General features: G+C 49.0%; 1 protein-coding gene and 1 long non-coding RNA gene across 11 annotated transcripts in view; one reads left to right on the forward strand and one right to left on the reverse strand.

Moving 5' to 3' along the window:
* KIAA0586 (KIAA0586 ortholog) overlaps nt 1–16,416 on the forward strand; it is a 165,248-nt gene that overhangs the window by 65,966 nt on the left and 82,866 nt on the right. For all 10 annotated transcript variants that reach the window (XR_008306756.1, XM_053248537.1, XM_053248533.1 and 7 more), the window contains 3 exons: nt 7,019–7,212; nt 8,253–8,371; nt 9,505–9,695. Coding sequence is in view for 9 of the 10 variants with exons in the window: in XM_053248537.1 (XP_053104512.1) it covers nt 7,019–7,212; nt 8,253–8,371; nt 9,505–9,695 (504 nt within the window). In the remaining variant the exon portion in view is untranslated. The remainder of the gene's footprint in view (nt 1–7,018; nt 7,213–8,252; nt 8,372–9,504; nt 9,696–16,416) is intronic.
* On the reverse strand, nt 574–2,520 carry LOC128324284 (uncharacterized). The gene is made up of 3 exons (XR_008306769.1): nt 2,473–2,520; nt 881–962; nt 574–617 (listed from the first exon to the last, which is right to left on the reverse strand). It is a non-coding gene; the product is annotated as an uncharacterized LOC128324284 (long non-coding RNA).

Below are 16,416 nucleotides of genomic sequence, written 5' to 3' on the forward strand. Positions count from 1 at the left end.
CCTGCAGACAAAGAGGGGAGAAAAATGGATATTTGGGGTAGGAAAGTCTACTCCACCTTGTGCCTATCCATAAAGATAGCAAACTATTCAGCTGGTACTGCTAAATATAACCATGGCATATGGGAGGTTCTTCATCTGGATGTCCTCTCCCCGGAGGAATTTAATTCTGGAGACCAGGTCCCCTGGCTTACCTTTTAATTTCCAAGAGGACCAACTCTGGAGATCCTCTCAACCAAAGTCTTACTTGCCTCTGGCATCTGCTGATTCCAGTTCGGACTGTCCAATCTCTAGCTGGAGGTGGTGGCCCAGCCTTACCGTTTAAACCCACTGTACAAAGTTTTTCTGTTCCAACACAGACGGTCGCCTGGCCACCTATAAAGCACTTGGTGAACACGGCCACTCAGACTGTTTTCAAAGGCACTGATATGGGATCTCAGACTCTACCTATTCTAGCACCACAAGAAAAAGTTACCATTGAGACTCAGACGTATGACCACCATCACCAACTCACTCACCTTCTGAGCATCACGGCTCTTCTGACTTTGAGTCCGACCCTGATGAATCAGAAGATTTGGCTGATCCTCCTACTGATGTGCCTCCGGCCACACATGTTTCTCCTAATGAAGAAATGAAGGCTTATCACCATCATGTTAGGGAGATGTCAGAAGCTCTGGGACTTGATCTCAAGTCTGAGATAGCCACTACAGATGACCCTGTTTATAATTTTATGATTAAAAAAAAACAGTCATCTCCACCTGTGGTGCTTCCAGTTCTCCTGGTCATTTCTAGGACTGCGAAATGTGCGTGGGAGGTGATCCATACAACAGCTTCTAAAAGACTAGAAAGTTTGTATTGGATTCAGGAGAAAGACAGTGAGTACCTTCTGAAGCATCCCTCTCCAAACTCCCTGGTTATTGATTGCTCCACCTCCTCTTCTAAGACAGGTCGTCACCACACTACACCTGCAGACAAAGAGGGGAGAAAAATTGATATTTGGGGTAGGAAAATCTACTCCACCTTGTGTCTATCCACAAAGATAGCAAACTATTCAGCGTTCACTACTAAATACAACCATGGCATATGGGAGGCTCTTCATCTGTGGATGCCCTCTCCCCGGAGGAGTTTAAGAAACAATTCCAACAGACACTGAATAAATCAGCAGCCCTTACTCGCCAGCAGTTGAGTACTGCCAAACACCTGGCCGAGTCAGAATCACATTCCTTGGCTGCTGCAGTCTCTCTGAGGAGACATGCATGGCTTCGCTCCACCAATCTACAGGGCGACATGAAAGACAAAATTGAAGGCTTACCTTTCAACGGTAAGGGCCTCTTCAGCAAGGAAACCAAGTCCACCATGGAGAAAATGAAAAAATCTAAATTCACCGCCAAAACTTTCACCGTGTCAGCATCTATCTTTTCCTACGGCTCCAAATACCATCCTTACTAGAAAAAGAAGTCTACATTCATACAGCAGGAGTGCCGTGACTTTAGGAAGCAGTACCAACCTTATTATAAATGCCCTTTTCATGGCAAGAGGAAGTCAAGTCAACCCCGACGTACAAAACAGACTGAGCCTCAGAAACATCTTTGAGGTTCAGATCCACCCACTGACACCACTACACACTTCTCTTTTCCAGCCACCAGTGACCACAACATCGTGGCAAGTGAGGGACAACACCAGTCTCAAGAACTCTATTCTCCTGCCAGCATCCAACATCAAGCTGGTGCTCCATGCCCCCGCATGGCACCACATAACATTGAACTGCTGGGTCCTGAAGATCATATCTTCAGGTTATGCCATAGAGTTCAGAACAACCCCAAGATTTACAGGGATGAGGTTAACTCAACCCTCCCAAGCGTTTTTGGAAGAAGTGAAGGAGCTTTTAGCCAAAGGGACTATTACCCAGGTACAGTGGGTGCACAGACGGGAGGGGTTTTACTCCCCATTATTTCCTGATCCCAAAGAGGATGGCGGCAAACAACCTATCATGGATCTATGCCACCTGAACAAATTTGTCCATGTGCGAAAATTCCACATGGTAGTGTTACAAGAGAGCCTACCTCTTCTATACCAAGAGAACTGGCTTGTAATGCTAGATCTCAAAGACGCATATTTCCACATTGGCATCAGGGCACAACACAGAAAATATCTGAGGTTCTCAGTAGGAAATCAAGTGAACCTATACGCAGTCTTACTCTTCAGGCTTGCCACCGCCCCCAGGGTATTTACAAAATGTATGGCTGTAGTGGTAGCTTACATGCGGCCCCAGGGTATATCGATCTATCCTTACCTGGACGACTGGTTTCTGACTTCCACAGACAAAGAGTTACCTTCTCAGACAAAATACGCACTATCTCTCCTCCAGGACTCGGGGATTCAAGTCAATTGGAAAAAAATCCAATCTGGAGCCAGTTCATGTTATCAACTACATTGGAGCAGTCCTAGACACAGAAACCAGGAAGGCGTACTTACCTTGGGAAAGCTTCCAGTACATCAGGGACCCAGTTCTCCATTTCCAGCAGCATCTATCTCAACCAGCCTGACTCATTCAAAGACTCCTAGGTTGTATGGCCTCCTGCAACACAGTGGTGTGATATGCCTGGTTAAAGATGCACAGGTTTCTGTTGGTCTTCCGCCCGAACGTGGATCGTCAAGACATAAGTCTAGTGCTCCCAGATCAACTTCTGCGCTCATTTACCTGGTGGTCAGTGGGCAGAAATCTACTGGAAGGGATTCCTTTTCAAATGATGACTCCTTCTGTCTGGTTAACAACAGACGCCTCTCTGTTAGGCTGAGGGTCCCACTGCAGAGCACATCAGATTCAGAGCAAGTGAACTTTTAACTAACTAACATCTTTAACATGTCTTTTCAACAAACACATATCCATTTCCTGGAGCTTCTGACTGTCTTCAAAGCAATGAAAGCCTTCCTACCACTTCTACAGGGGAAAGTTGTACAAGTGCAGTTAGGCAATTCCTCTGCCCTGGCCTACATCAACCATCAGGGAGGGACAGTGTTTCAAAGTCATTGTGCACTCAGCCTACAATGATGGCATTGCTGCATCTGGCATCAAGTCTATCCGATGGCCATACACATAAAGGGCCTAGACAACATCTTGGCGGGCAACTTAATTCGAGTTTTCCCACAAGAGCACAAATGGGAAATCAAGACAGAATACATTTCGCCTCTCTTCACGAGTTGAATACGGCCAACTATAGATCTCTTTGCCACCTCAGGGAACACAAAGTGCTCCCTTTCTGCTCGAGGTCAGGTCACAACCCATGATCACTGGGGGATGCCTTCCAGCTGGATTGGCAGCAGGAGATCTCATATATGTTTCCTCCACAACCACTGAGCAGCTGCATGGGTGCCTGCCTTCTAGTTGCCCCAACATCGGGTATCCTGATGACTCCATGGTGGCCAGGACATCCATGGTTTCCAGAGGTACTCAAACTGTCAGGAAACTGCTACCAGAAGCTACCACAAGAGGTAGCTCTCTTAGCACTGGGCAATGGCAGGGTACTGCATCCAGACGTTCTCATGCTCCGCCTAACAGCATGGCAAATCGGCTTTTTAGTAAGATCCTTCTAAACTAATGGAAGTCATCCACAAGACGTAATTATATGAGCAAATGGCTCCGCTTCAAATCCTACGCAAGGATGCATGGTTTTCATCCTACCCAGGTTACAATCAGGGATGTACTCCTCTACCTGACTGGTCTGAAATCACAAGGGCTGGCAAATATATCTCTGAAGGTGCATCTAGCAGCGCTGTCTTCAAAACATCTGGGCTATGATGGAAAAACTATCTTTTCACACCCAGATATTAAGGCTTTCCTAAAAGGCCGTGTGAATTTTTATCCATTTGCACACCCATTGAACCATGGAGCATATCCTTCGTCCTTTCAGCTTTGACAGAGGATCTATTTGAACTTATGGGTTCTGCCTCTATCAAGCTAGTAATATGGTATATGGATAGATTTGCCATACGACTTCCGGTGTCCGACTTCCACCTCAATCAGGACATTGTTCTGCCTGCATTCTTCAGGAGTCCATCTACCCCTTTAGAATGTACAGTGTACTCCTTGGATGTATGGAGGGCACTTTTATATTACCTGAATTGCACTAAGGACTTCAGAGCCACCATGTGCTTGTTTGTAGCCCACAAGGACCCAGTGAAAGGTTCCTGCATTTCCAGACAAAGAATGTCCAGATGGCTAGTTGAACGTACTATGCCGACCTACAATTCACAGAATGTGCACCCGCCTGAAGCTACCTGTGCCTACGCTTCTTCAGCTGCACACCTGTCGGGGATAACCTTCATGGACATCTTTAAAGCTGCAGCTTGGTCCACTGAGTTACCTTTCATTGAGCATTACACCATAGATGTGTGCTCTGCTTCTGAGGCAAGATTTGGGAGAAGTGTTTTGAATTGGGTGTTACAATAGTTACTACTGCACCCTCCTCCACTGGGAGCTAGCTAAACACCCATTCTTATGGATCTCGATCCATATACAGGTTGCTCACCTGTAAATAATGATCTGGTAGAGATCCTTCAACATCCATAAGACCCGCGCGAACCACCCCCTGCAGTAGTACTATGCTATGTGTGTATTGAGTGTGTATGCTTTTCTCCTTCAATGATTAACTCACCGGATTCCGGATTATCATCTTCCATGGTGGTCATCGAAGAGTTGAAGAACATGATGCCTAGCCTGCCTTTAAATAGCATGCTGTAGGCGTGGGGGCAAGGCTCGGTTGCCTCAATGAGCTGCGGCATTCTACCGTGAGGGTCTTGCGCAGGCGCATTGCCCATTCTTATGGATGTCGACGGATCTCTACCAGATCAATAGTTACAGGTGAGCAACCTATTTTTGCACTTGAGTCTGGGAATTCTGGTTTCAAGTCCCATCTTCTGCCCTGGAGTCACTTGGCAACCTCAGGCTTTCCTCTGAAAAATCAAAATAATGGTGACCAGCCTCATAAATACGAATGAGGTATGGACAAGTTGTCTTCACGGAGTCTGGAGGATTGGGCAGGCTCCAAATCAAGATAAGGAACAACATGGTGGTTGACTATTGCAACACGCTCTGTGTGGGGCTGCCTTTGTACGTAGTTCGGAAACTTCAGTTAGTTCAAAACGCAGCAGCCAGACTAGTCTCGGGGGTAACCCGGAGAGACCATATTATGTCTGTTTTGAAACAGTTACACTGGCTGCCGATACGTTTCTGGGCAAAATACAAAGTGCTGGTTATTACCTTTAAAGCACTGTATGGCTTAGGTCTGAGTTATCTTAGAGAGCGCCTTCTTCTACATGATCCCCACTGCACGTTAAAGTCCTATGAGGAGATCCATCTCCAGTTACCACCGGTTCATCTGGTGGCGACTCAAAGGCGGGCCTTAATTGTATTGTTAATTGGTGGTTTTTTGTTTGTTTTTTTAAAGTAAACCACCCTGAACCGTTTTTTGGAAGGGCAGTATATACATCAAAGAAAGAAAGAAAGAAAGAAAGAAAGAAAGAACCCACCATCCTATTGGAGTAGAAAGGTTGGACAGAAGTCCTAGCTCTGCTTAGGAGCCAAAGAATCGCATCACTAATTCTGCACGCCCAGGAAGACTTGGGTTTTAGTGTTACTTAGGGATCACGAGAAGTCTGTTGTTCAAAGAGAGAGAGAAAACCAAGCTGTCCAAGTCCCTAAGCTCCCCATTACTCCTAGGGCAGCTGGGGATAAGAATCCAGATTGGGGCGTATATGGAAGTTCCGTTTGCAGAGCGCTTTTGTCCCTGTGACTCGGGAGCTATAGAATCAACAGCGTATGTTCTATTATATTGTAATTTCTATAGGAACATTCGTAATATGCATATTACTCAATATTTGTTGAACTTTCTGGGATGCTCAGATGATTTCTACATATGCTATCTCTTATCAGATCATGACAAGATACCTTATGCAGTTGCCAGGTTTTGCCTAATTGCTAGTAGAATTCGTAAGACCAAGTTATGTACCTGAACAGTTAAGAATTTGTAAGACCATGTTATGTACCTGAACAATTAAGTATCACTAACTATTGAGCTGTTATATAATGAGTCAGTTCCCGCCTGATATGTTTAATGTTTTTAGGAACTTTTTTGTAATTTTATTTTTTCTCTTTATTTTTTGCTTTTCTGTATCTGTTGGTCAGTGACGAAATAAAAACTACTACTACTATGTATGGGGCTTGCGGGGATTGCAGGAGAGGAATCTGGTTTTAAAAGACATCCTCTGCCTTGCACCCAAGGCTAGTTATAGGGTTCCAGGCCTCCATGTTGGCCCAAGGGGGATAGATTGCAGCATGGGTGGAGTTTGTGTATGGTTGTACATATGAAGCTGCCTTATTCTGAGTAAGTATCTTCTACATGATAAGAGTTAGCCCACTAATCCTAATTTGTGCAGTTTCTTGAGGAATAAAGGAAACTGTCTTTTTAACAAGACTGCCTAGTTCAGTATTATCTACTCTGACTGGCAGCACCTCTCTGGGGTTCCAGACAGGGGTCTTTCCCAACCCTACCTGCAGAAGCCAGGAATTGAACTTGGAGCCCTCTATATTTAATGTTTGTTTGTTTGTTCATTCAATTTCTATACCACCCTTCCAAAAATGGCTCAGGGAGGTTTACACAGAGAAATAACAAATAAATAAGATGGATCCCTATCCCCAAAGAGCTCACAATCTAAAAGAAATATAAGATAGCAGCAGTCACTGGAGGTACTGTGCTGAGGGTGGATAGGGCCAGTTACTCTCCTCCTGCTAAATAGAGAGAATCACCATGTTAAAAGGTGCCTCTTTACCAAGTTAACAGATGTTCACTCATGGAATCCCAGCACACCCCTTTCTTTTGCATCACAGGACCCTGATTTCCTTTGTTGCAAACATCTTGAAACTATGCAGTTACTTCTGAATCTATTGAAGTTTATTTATTCTAATGAAAGCTACACTGAAGGTTTTCTTGGTTGTGATGTGTTGTTGCCATTGTTTCATTAGGATGAAGAAGATGAGAATGAGATCCCAGAATTCACAGGACCAGTCCTAGAGTTCAACAGACGAGGAGAAATTGAGTCTCCAAAATATAACGGCCCTCCATTTCCGCCAGCTCCACCTCCTGCTCAGCCCTCTGCAGACATTCTGGATGATATTATAGAAAAACGGGAGACCCTGGAGAACAAGCTGGTTGGTTGGTGAGTTCTCAGAATATTGAGTATAGAATGGCAATAAACTTGAGGTGAAACTGTTTCTGTAGAAGAGCTTTTTGTAGTATTCTCTATTTCTGTAACCCATCAATGTACATGGTACTTTACAGTTTGTTTGTTTTTTTAAAAATTAAGTACTTTTAATTCTAAGCCAGTTTGAAAGCTTTTGTACACAGACAAGCAGCCTATAAATAACAAATGAAAGTGGGGTGGGGGGGGACTGATCCCTGCCCCGAGGAGCCTACAATCTAAAATTAGACAGTGGGCAGCAACAAATAAAGAAAATAAGAAAGTAAGGATGCATATGTGCAAGTGCAGTTACACATGCTTAGGTATAGCTTCAGTTAAATTTGACTTAAGGGGTTAAGCCAAAAGCTTTACAGAAGAAAAGGTTTTTGAGGAATTTGAAGGAGAAAAAGAGGCTCTGCTCCCTACAGGTTGTCTGTAAGGAAGATCCAGGCACTGGGGGCAGTAAAGAATGACTGCAATGTGGGGACCACACTGAGGCTAAGTTAGGAACAGAGGAAGCTGCCTTATACTGAGTCAGGCCATTGGTCCATCTAGCTCAGTATTGTCTACACAGACTAGCAGCAGCTTCTGCAAGGTTGCAAGCAGGAGTCTCTCTCAGCCCCATCTTGGAGATGCTGGGGGTGGGGTGTGGGGTGGGACTTGGAACCTTCTGCATGCAGGTGCTCTTCCCAGACTGGCTGCATTCCCTAAGGGGGGATATCTTACAGTGCTCACATGTAGTCCTCTCATTCAAAGATAAACCAGGGTGGACCCTGCTTAGCAAAGGGGATAATTCATGCTTGCTACCACAAGACCAGCTAAGCCAGGGCTTGGCATACTTGGCTCTCCAGCTGTTGTTGAACTACAACTCCCATCATCCCCAGCCACAATTCATTAGAAATGTATTTAGATATATGTATGATTTTTTAGGACAGCACTAAATCTATATTTATGTTCATTACTTAGTGTGTAAATCTTAAGAATGTAAAATGGAAAAAAAATACTTTTTTAAAAATCAGGGTGGAGCAAGAGGTAATGGCACGTGTCATCAGCAGAATGTATCCGGCTCAGAAAGAGGCTGTGCCCAACATAAGCTCATCGGAGAGTGAGGACAGCGAAGCTCTATCCTCAGACATTGGTGAGCAACAGGTGTCATTTGCCCCCAGTTTGAATCAAGATTTTGATGGGGAATTATATTTGAATTTAGGAAAGGAGCATCCCTAACAGCTTGACTTGGGAGTGGAGCCTTCGATTTTTTAATTGTTATTTCTTTAAGACATTTATTTCCCCTTTCCATCTCATTGATGGCTCAGCCTGACCTAGAAATGTGTTCAGAAATAGTATCCCAAGCCAGTCTGCAGGTAAAATTCCTACACAATTCCAGGCCCTTTGTTGTATTTTCCCTCTGTTCAGGTGTAGGAACAAGTAATATCCCAAACAGACCCGATGCAACAAACCCACATTATAGTATAAAATTTGTTAACAGTTCCTGCAGTGGAGGCTAGAATTGAAGACCTAGAGTGTGTGCTGCAGAATCTGTTCTAGGCATGGCTCCCATGTCTTAATGTTCTATAGAAAAAGAGCCGGGTTGGATCAGACCACAGTGAAGGCCATCAAGTGGAGCATCTTGCTTCACACAGTGGCCCACCAGATGCTTCTGGGAGGCCTACAGGCAGGGCATGAAGGTAACAGTTCTCTCTTGCTGTTGCTCCCCAGGAGAGGATATTCAGTGGCCTACTGCTTCTGGGCATGGAGGCCCTATTTAGCTATGATGACTGATACTCACTGATAGCCTTCTCCTCCCTGTATTGGTCTAATCTCCTGCCAAACTCATCAAACCCAATAGCTATAGCTACATTATGCAGCAATGAATTCTGTAAGTTAATTCTTTTTCTGTGGAGAAGTATGCTCTTTGTCCTGAATCTGCTGCCAGTCGGTGTCGTTGGATAGCCCCAGGATAGAGGAAGGGAGAAAAGTTGTCTCTTTCTCTACATGAGGGAGTTGCCCCCTCAGTGTTGGACTCTCATCATCCCCAGCTGCAGTGGCAGAAGCCACAAGGGGTGATGGGAGTTGTAGTCCAACAACTGGGGGTACAAGGTTGGGGAGCTCTGCTCCACGCCATGCATAATTTGACTTTGTTGAAGTATTGCATGTGGGTTTACGAAACAAAGCAAAACGGAAGGTCTTCTGCTCTTGAAAACAATGCAAGCCTGATGCCCATCTTGCTTCATAAACACTGACTTTTTCTTATGTGTTGATTTTACTTTTTAGTTGAAGCTGCAGGCACTGGAGGTTTTCAATTGTTTGTCAATGCTGGTGTACCGGTGGATTCAGAAATGATTAGACATTTTGTGAGTGAAGCCCTCGCTGAGACAGTGGCTGTGATGCTGGGTGATAGAGAAAGCCAGAAAGCAGCTTCTGCTACAGGTGGTCCATCAGGTGTGAATCTTTTGCCCCAAAAGGTGACTTATTTCCTTCTGATTCAAAGTTTTCTATCAAGATAGAGCACGTTAGTTCTGTAATGCTGATGTGTTGTGTTCTGAAAAGCATAGGCAACAAAAAAAGTCTGAAAGAGAGACATTGCTTGAACTTTGTGCCCTTGTAAATACCTTGGCATATTCAGTGTGTAATTTCTAACTTGGATGCCACCTGCTTGATCTCACCTGCAAATTGCATCCCCTGAACTGGATGCTCAAATTCCTTATCTCTAATTGGGACTTAATTATATATCTGCAAAGGAATGCTCTCTGCACATGGCCAGAGTCACTCTACTCATTACAGTTGTGTATTTTAGGTCTGAGCCTAGCACTAGTAGCAGGATCTAGATTTAAGCCCAGGTGAGCCAGCTCAAATTTTAGCTTTGGTAGAAAATGGCTAAGGCCTTATTTAGATGTAGGGAATATTTCTTAATAGAACTGCAGCACTAATTAGATATTACATACCTGTGAGTTTTTTATTTTTGAAACATAAAGAAAAAGAAGGTTTCTATATATTTTCCGTGTGTGTGCGCGCGCTGCAGATCATTCTGCATCCTGACACGTATCAGCCCTGCCAGATTTCAGCCCTAGTGTCCAGTTCCATGTGTGGCCCCAACAAGTCCCAGTATCATTGATTTTGTTTTAGTCAGAAATAGGGACTGACGTTACTGCTGCTAGTCTTGTGGTAACAAGCATGACTTGTCCTCTTAGCTAAGCAGGGTCTGCCCTAGTTGAATATGAATGGGAGACTATATGAGCACTGTGAGATATTCCCCTCAGGGGATGCAGCCGCTCTGGGAAGAACATCTAGGTTCTCGGCTGGTGTAGGAGGTCACCCAACATGGGATTACATCCCTCCACGTGCTCCAGAAGGCAGGAAGTAGTCATACTTAGAAGATCCTTAAACCCTCTGCATGTGGGTGGATCCTCTCAGTTCTACTTCCTGCCTTCGCTCCAGAGGTAGCACTCGCTCTCAGCTCGCTTCTCCTTGATATAGCTTCCTTCTTATTCCTACCGTCAACCTTGTTCCCTCGGCTCTTTCTTGTCCTTCTAGTTTTCTTCCTCCTCTCGCCTTAAAAAAAAAAAAAAAAAGCTTTCAATCTTTTTCTCCCTGCCTCTCCCTCCCTTCCTCTCCCCTCCCTGCTTCTTGGGCGAGCGCCTCTATCGAATGGCTTCCAGAAAGGGAGTAGGTCTCCTCGCGAGGAGGGAATCGGCAGCACGCCAGCGTTCTTTCCCGCCCAAACGGGGCGTTGTAGCAGAGGAGGATGGCGTGTTGACCACCAGGGGGAGCCGCTCCGCAATATCTGAACCGCAGCGTTCCCCTCACCTTCAGGGCAGCCGGGATCTGGATGCTCGCGCTCAGGCCGGGCACGACGATCCCCGCACCCCGCTCTCGGCCAGAAAGAAGAAGAAGAGGCGGCGATCCCACAGGGAGCGTTCCCCATCCTCCGTTGGGCGCCAGCGGGCTTCACAGCCTCCCACGGCCGCGAGACCTGTTCTGGAGGCGGCTGCTACTCCTCCGCCACACCTCTCGCCGGCGGCCGCCCGTTCGGCTCAGCAAGTCGAGGGCGAGCCCAGTTTTGAGCGCCTTGGATCCCCTCCTCCACTCGGGGACGATAGCAGCGCTGAAACGCAGGCTGCACGAGCGGCAGCAGGGGCGACTCTCGGACCAACATCCGGCAGCCAGGAGCAACTGCAGTCCGGACTGGAGGTGGTGAGAGCGGGACCTTCGAGGGGGAGCGGGGAAGAGCTTAGTCACCCCCCTCCCCGGGATCGGCAGGGCTCCCCCCGGCTGGGCGAGCAGCTGACTGGGGCCAATGTTGAACTTAGCTCTGCAGCTTTGAAAGGCCTTATTGAGGAGGCAGTGTTAAAGACAGTTACTGCTGCTCTTCAGAAGCGCCCCCCTTCAAAGTCCTCTAGGAGACGGAGGGCTAGGTCCCCCTCCTCCTCCTCCTCTTCCTCCTCCTCTTCGGGTGATGGGTCCCCCACCTGTAAGTGCCTTCGGCGCGCCTTGAGAACCAAGCCCTATTCTGGCCCTTGGGACCGCCATTCCTCCGCTGTTTCGGGGGAGGAGTCCCCTGATGTGTACCGGCCCGACCCTCCTCCAGTCTCTGGCCTTGAGGGCGAGGAAGTCTCTCTCTCGTCCTCATGCGAGGAGGGGGAGCTCCCCCAGGGAAGGGAGCAAGGATCCAACTATCAGAGGCTGTCCCTATTGGAAGAGGCACAACCCGTCATCGACCAGTCCCTTTTGGCCCTGGGCCTTAAGCCTGTATCTCCCCAGGAGCCGGACGCCTTTTCTAAGGGTGCGCTTGTGCTTCCTCAGTCAAAAGTTCCCCAACACAGGTCTATTATGCCTGAGGGTTTTACTGCCTCCATCAAGGAGGAATGGGAGGCCCTGTCATCCGCCAAGCGTGCCACAGCCTCGGCTGCTAGGCTCTATAATTTTGAGGATGACACCATTCAGCTCTTAAAGCCCCCCCTCACTGACGCTCCCTTTGGGGCTCTTCTTAGTGGGGTGGTGGTCCCTAAGGATGGGGATTCTACATTTAAGGACCCTGCCGATAAAAAGGCGGAGGCTGCCCTTCGTAGGGCGCACGAATCTGCAGCCATGGCCATTCGGGCCGACACTACGGCATCCCTCGTGTCTAGGGCTTCGGTCCTGTGGCTGGATGAACTCCTTAATGACCCCCCGGCGGATCAGGCTAAGATGCGCAAGAAGCTGCTACGCCTTCAGAAGGCCGCCGCCTTAGCCGCTGATGCCACGTTTGACAGCGTGCGTTTTTCCGCTAGAGCCATAGGTGCCGGTATTTCAGCCAGGCGTAATATATGGCTGAAGTATTGGAAGGTGGACAATACGTCCAAGTCCAACCTCGCAGCGGTCCCTTATACAGGAGGCAAGCTCTTTGGCGATGAAGCCCTAAAGGAGGTATTAGTTGAAACCAAAGACAAAAAGAAGGTGCTCCCTGCGGCGCCCCGTAAGGAGGATAAGGGCTCCTCTCGTAGGTCTCCCCAGGCGAATAGGGGTTTCAGACCTCAGTTCAGACAAAGGGACTCCTTTTGCCCCTTTAGGTCCCAGTGGGGTAGGACCCGGGCCCAGGGTAGACAGGGTTCCTCCTATCTGGGCCGCCAGCCCTTCCCTCCCCAGGGTAGGGGTGCCAAGCAGCACTCCTGACAATCAGGGCATCAGGGTGGGGGCTCGCCTCTTGGAATTCTTGCCCGCCTGGAAAGACTCCATCTCAGATCGGTGGGTCCTCTCCATCATCGCCCAGGGCTACGAAATAGAACTCACAAGGACTCCAAGAGACAGGTTCCTGATCACTCCTACGTCAAAGAACCCCGTCAAGCACAAGGGCCTATTGCAGGCCATTCAACACCTCCTGGACTTAGGGGCGGTGGAACTGGTGCCCCGGTCCCAGAGGGGAGCGGGGATTTACTCTATCATTTTCACCGTTCCAAAAAAGGACGGCTCGGCCAGGGCGGTTCTAAACCTTCGCCCAGTCAACAAGTACGTGGTAAAAAAGCGCTTCCGGATGGAGACCCTAACCACCATTGCAGAAGCCCTTCAAGCCGGGGACTTCTTAGCGTCCATAGATCTCCAGGACGCATATCTGCATGTCCCTATCCACCCCAGCAGCCGTCCACTTCTGAGATTCTGTTACAAGGGGCGTCATTACCAGTATCGGGCCTTACCCTTCGGCCTGTCCTCGGCGCCTCGCGTTTTTACCAAGGTACTGAGCCCCCTGGTGGCCACCCTACGTATGGAGGGAGTCCACCTTTATTGCTATTTGGACGATCTGATGATCAGGGCAAGATCAGCGGAGGAGGTGGAGTTAGCTCTAACCAGGACAGTGTCTCTTCTGCAGGCCCACGGTTTTCTGATCAACAAGGGCAAGAGCCACCTCGTTCCGGCCACGCGTCTCCGTCACCTGGGAGTGGTCATAGACACTTCCGCCTGCAGGCTTTTCCTTCCCCAGGACAGGAGGGAGGTCCTCATCTCTCTGGTGCGGGAGGTCCTTCGTCGTCCTTCCTCCAGCATCCTGAAACTGGCGCGTCTCCTGGGCCTCATGGTGGCGGCAATGGACTCAGTCCCCTGGGCGAGGTTCCACCTACGCCAACTCCAATGGGTGTTGCTCCCCTTTCAACACAGGATTGCTGCCAAGCGAGACAGGTGGATTCAGCCAGAGGTCCGTCTGCGGCAGTCTTTAGTTTGGTGGACCCAGAAAGAGAACCTTCTGCGAGGGAAACCTTTCCTAGAGCCAGCCCGGGTACTGGTGACAACGGACGCCAGCCTCTCTGGCTGGGGGGCTCACTGCCTCAACAAAACAGCGCAAGGTCTCTGGTCCAGAGAGGAGGCTCGCCACAGCATAAACTGGCTCGAGCTGCGGGCGGTCTTCCTAGCCCTACAGGCTTTTCTCCCAATGGTGGTGGGCCAGCATGTGTTGATCCGCACGGACAACGTGTCTACAAAGGCGCACACATCAACAGGCAAGGGGGGACGAGGTCGAGGTCCCTTCACCTTCAGGCGGTGGAACTCCTCTCTTGGGCAGAGACGAATCTCCTTTCCATTCTGGCTCATCATGTCAGCGGAAAGTCCAACGTTCAAGCCGACTGGCTGAGCAGGCAGCGGATACACCCGGCCGAGTGGAGTCTTCATCCGTCAGTCTTTCACTGGGTGACCCAGATCCTGGGCTCCCCGCTAGTAGACCTGTTTGCCACCCCTCAGAATTCCAAGCTGCCCAGATTCTTCTCTCGTTTTCCGACTCGGGGAGCGGAGGCGTCGGACGCACTTTCGGTGCAGTGGCCACGGTCTCTACTGTACGCTTTCCCCCCGTTTCCCCTTCTCTCCCGTTGCCTGAGGAAGCTGCGAACATCGGGGGCCACACTCATCCTTATAGCGCCGTACTGGCCCAGAAGACCGTGGTTCTCCGAGATAGTAGACCTAGCGGTAGAAGGGCCCTTCAGGCTGCCGTCGCGCTCAGATCTGTTGCAGCAGGGTCCAGTGTTCCACCCGGACCCGGATTGGTTACAACTGACCGCTTGGAAGTTGAAAGGTCGTTGTTAAGGAAGGAACGTCTGTCAGACAGTGTCATCCAGACTATCCTAGCCTCTCGTAAGCCTTCAACCAATAAGATCTATCAATCCACCTGGCGGTCTTTCCTGCGCTGGGCTGCCAGGCGCTCCTTGCAGATCAGGGAATGCAAGCTTCGAGATCTTCTGGATTTCCTTCAGGATGGCCTGACGTTGGGTCTAAAGCCTAACACTTTGAAGAGACAGGCGGCTTGTCTGGTGCAGATGCTATTTCCCCAACGCAACTCCTTCCAAGCCAGGCACCCCCTACTGCGAAAGTTTCTGAGGGGTGCAACCCACCTGTCCCCTCCAGTGTGTCATCGTTTTCCATCTTGGGATCTCCACATAGTTCTGAGGGGTATGCAGTTCCCACCTTTTGAGCCTCTCCGTTCGGTGTCCTTACAATTGCTCTCCTGGAAGGTGGCCTTCCTTATCGCCATTACTTCAGCTAGGAGGGTGTCGGAACTTCAAGCTCTATCGGTCAAGAGCAACCTCTGCATTTTCTCCAAGGACTCTGTGAGATTGATCCCGGACCCGTCATTCATTCCTAAGGTGAACTCGTCATTTCACAGGTCCGCCGACATTTATCTTCCATCTTTTTGCCCGGACCCAAAGCATCGGGCGGAGAAGGAGTGGCACCGCCTGGATGTCCGCCGGGCGTTACGGATTTACCTAGACAGGACGGAGGCCTTCCGAAAGTCTGATGCACTATTCGTGGCGTTTAAGGAGGCGAAACGTGGGTCCAAGGTGTCTTCCTCCATCATTGCTAGATGGGTGCGGTCATGTATCCTGGAGTCATACAAGGCACAGAATCTACCGCCGCCAGGCCATGTCACGGCGCACTCTACCAGATCGGCGGCTACATCGGCCGCACTGTCGTCTCCAGCCTCCTTGGATGAGATTTGCAAGGCGGCAACGTGGTCTTCACCATTCACGTTTTCAAGGCATTATAAGCTGGATGACCATGAGGCTTCCAGGGCTGCTTTTGGGCGGAGGGTTCTCCAGAGGGTCCTTCCTTCCCAGTGATTTTCTTCTGCCTTTTTTCTGTCCCGCCCGTGGTGGGTGCTTTGGCATCTCCCATGTTGGGTGACCTCCTACACCAGCCGAGAAAGGTACATTGGTACTCACCGTGAAGGTGTCTTCTGGCTGGTGTAGAAGAGGTCACCCAAGGCCCACCCGGGTAGTTCTTCTGAGTCTGAGTTCTTTGTTGGGTCCTTTGCGGCCTCGTAGTTCTGTTGTGTGTGTTGCTGCTCTTGGTGTTTTTTCTGTATGGGTGTCTCTGAAGCTTGAGCTGTTCTAGGTACTGAGAGGATCCACCCACATGCAGAGGGTTTAAGGATCTTCTAAGTATGACTACTTCCTGCCTTCTGGAGCACGTGGAGGGATGTAATCCCATGTTGGGTGACCTCTTCTACACCAGCCAGAAGACACCTTCACGGTGAGTACCAATGTACCTTTCCAAGTTCCCTCTCTGGCAGCATCTCCAAGATAGGGCTGAGAGAGATTCCTGCCTGCAACCTTGGAGAAGCCGCTGCCAGTCTGTGTAGACAATACTGAGCTAGCTGGACCAGTGGTCTGACTCAGTATATGGCAGCTTCTTATGTTCCTATGTACTCTGTGCCATTTCCCCTGGAGCAAT

This window comes from Hemicordylus capensis, chromosome 1, assembly GCF_027244095.1.
Source record: "Hemicordylus capensis ecotype Gifberg chromosome 1, rHemCap1.1.pri, whole genome shotgun sequence".
In the NCBI taxonomy this organism is placed as follows: domain Eukaryota; kingdom Metazoa; phylum Chordata; class Lepidosauria; order Squamata; family Cordylidae; genus Hemicordylus; species Hemicordylus capensis.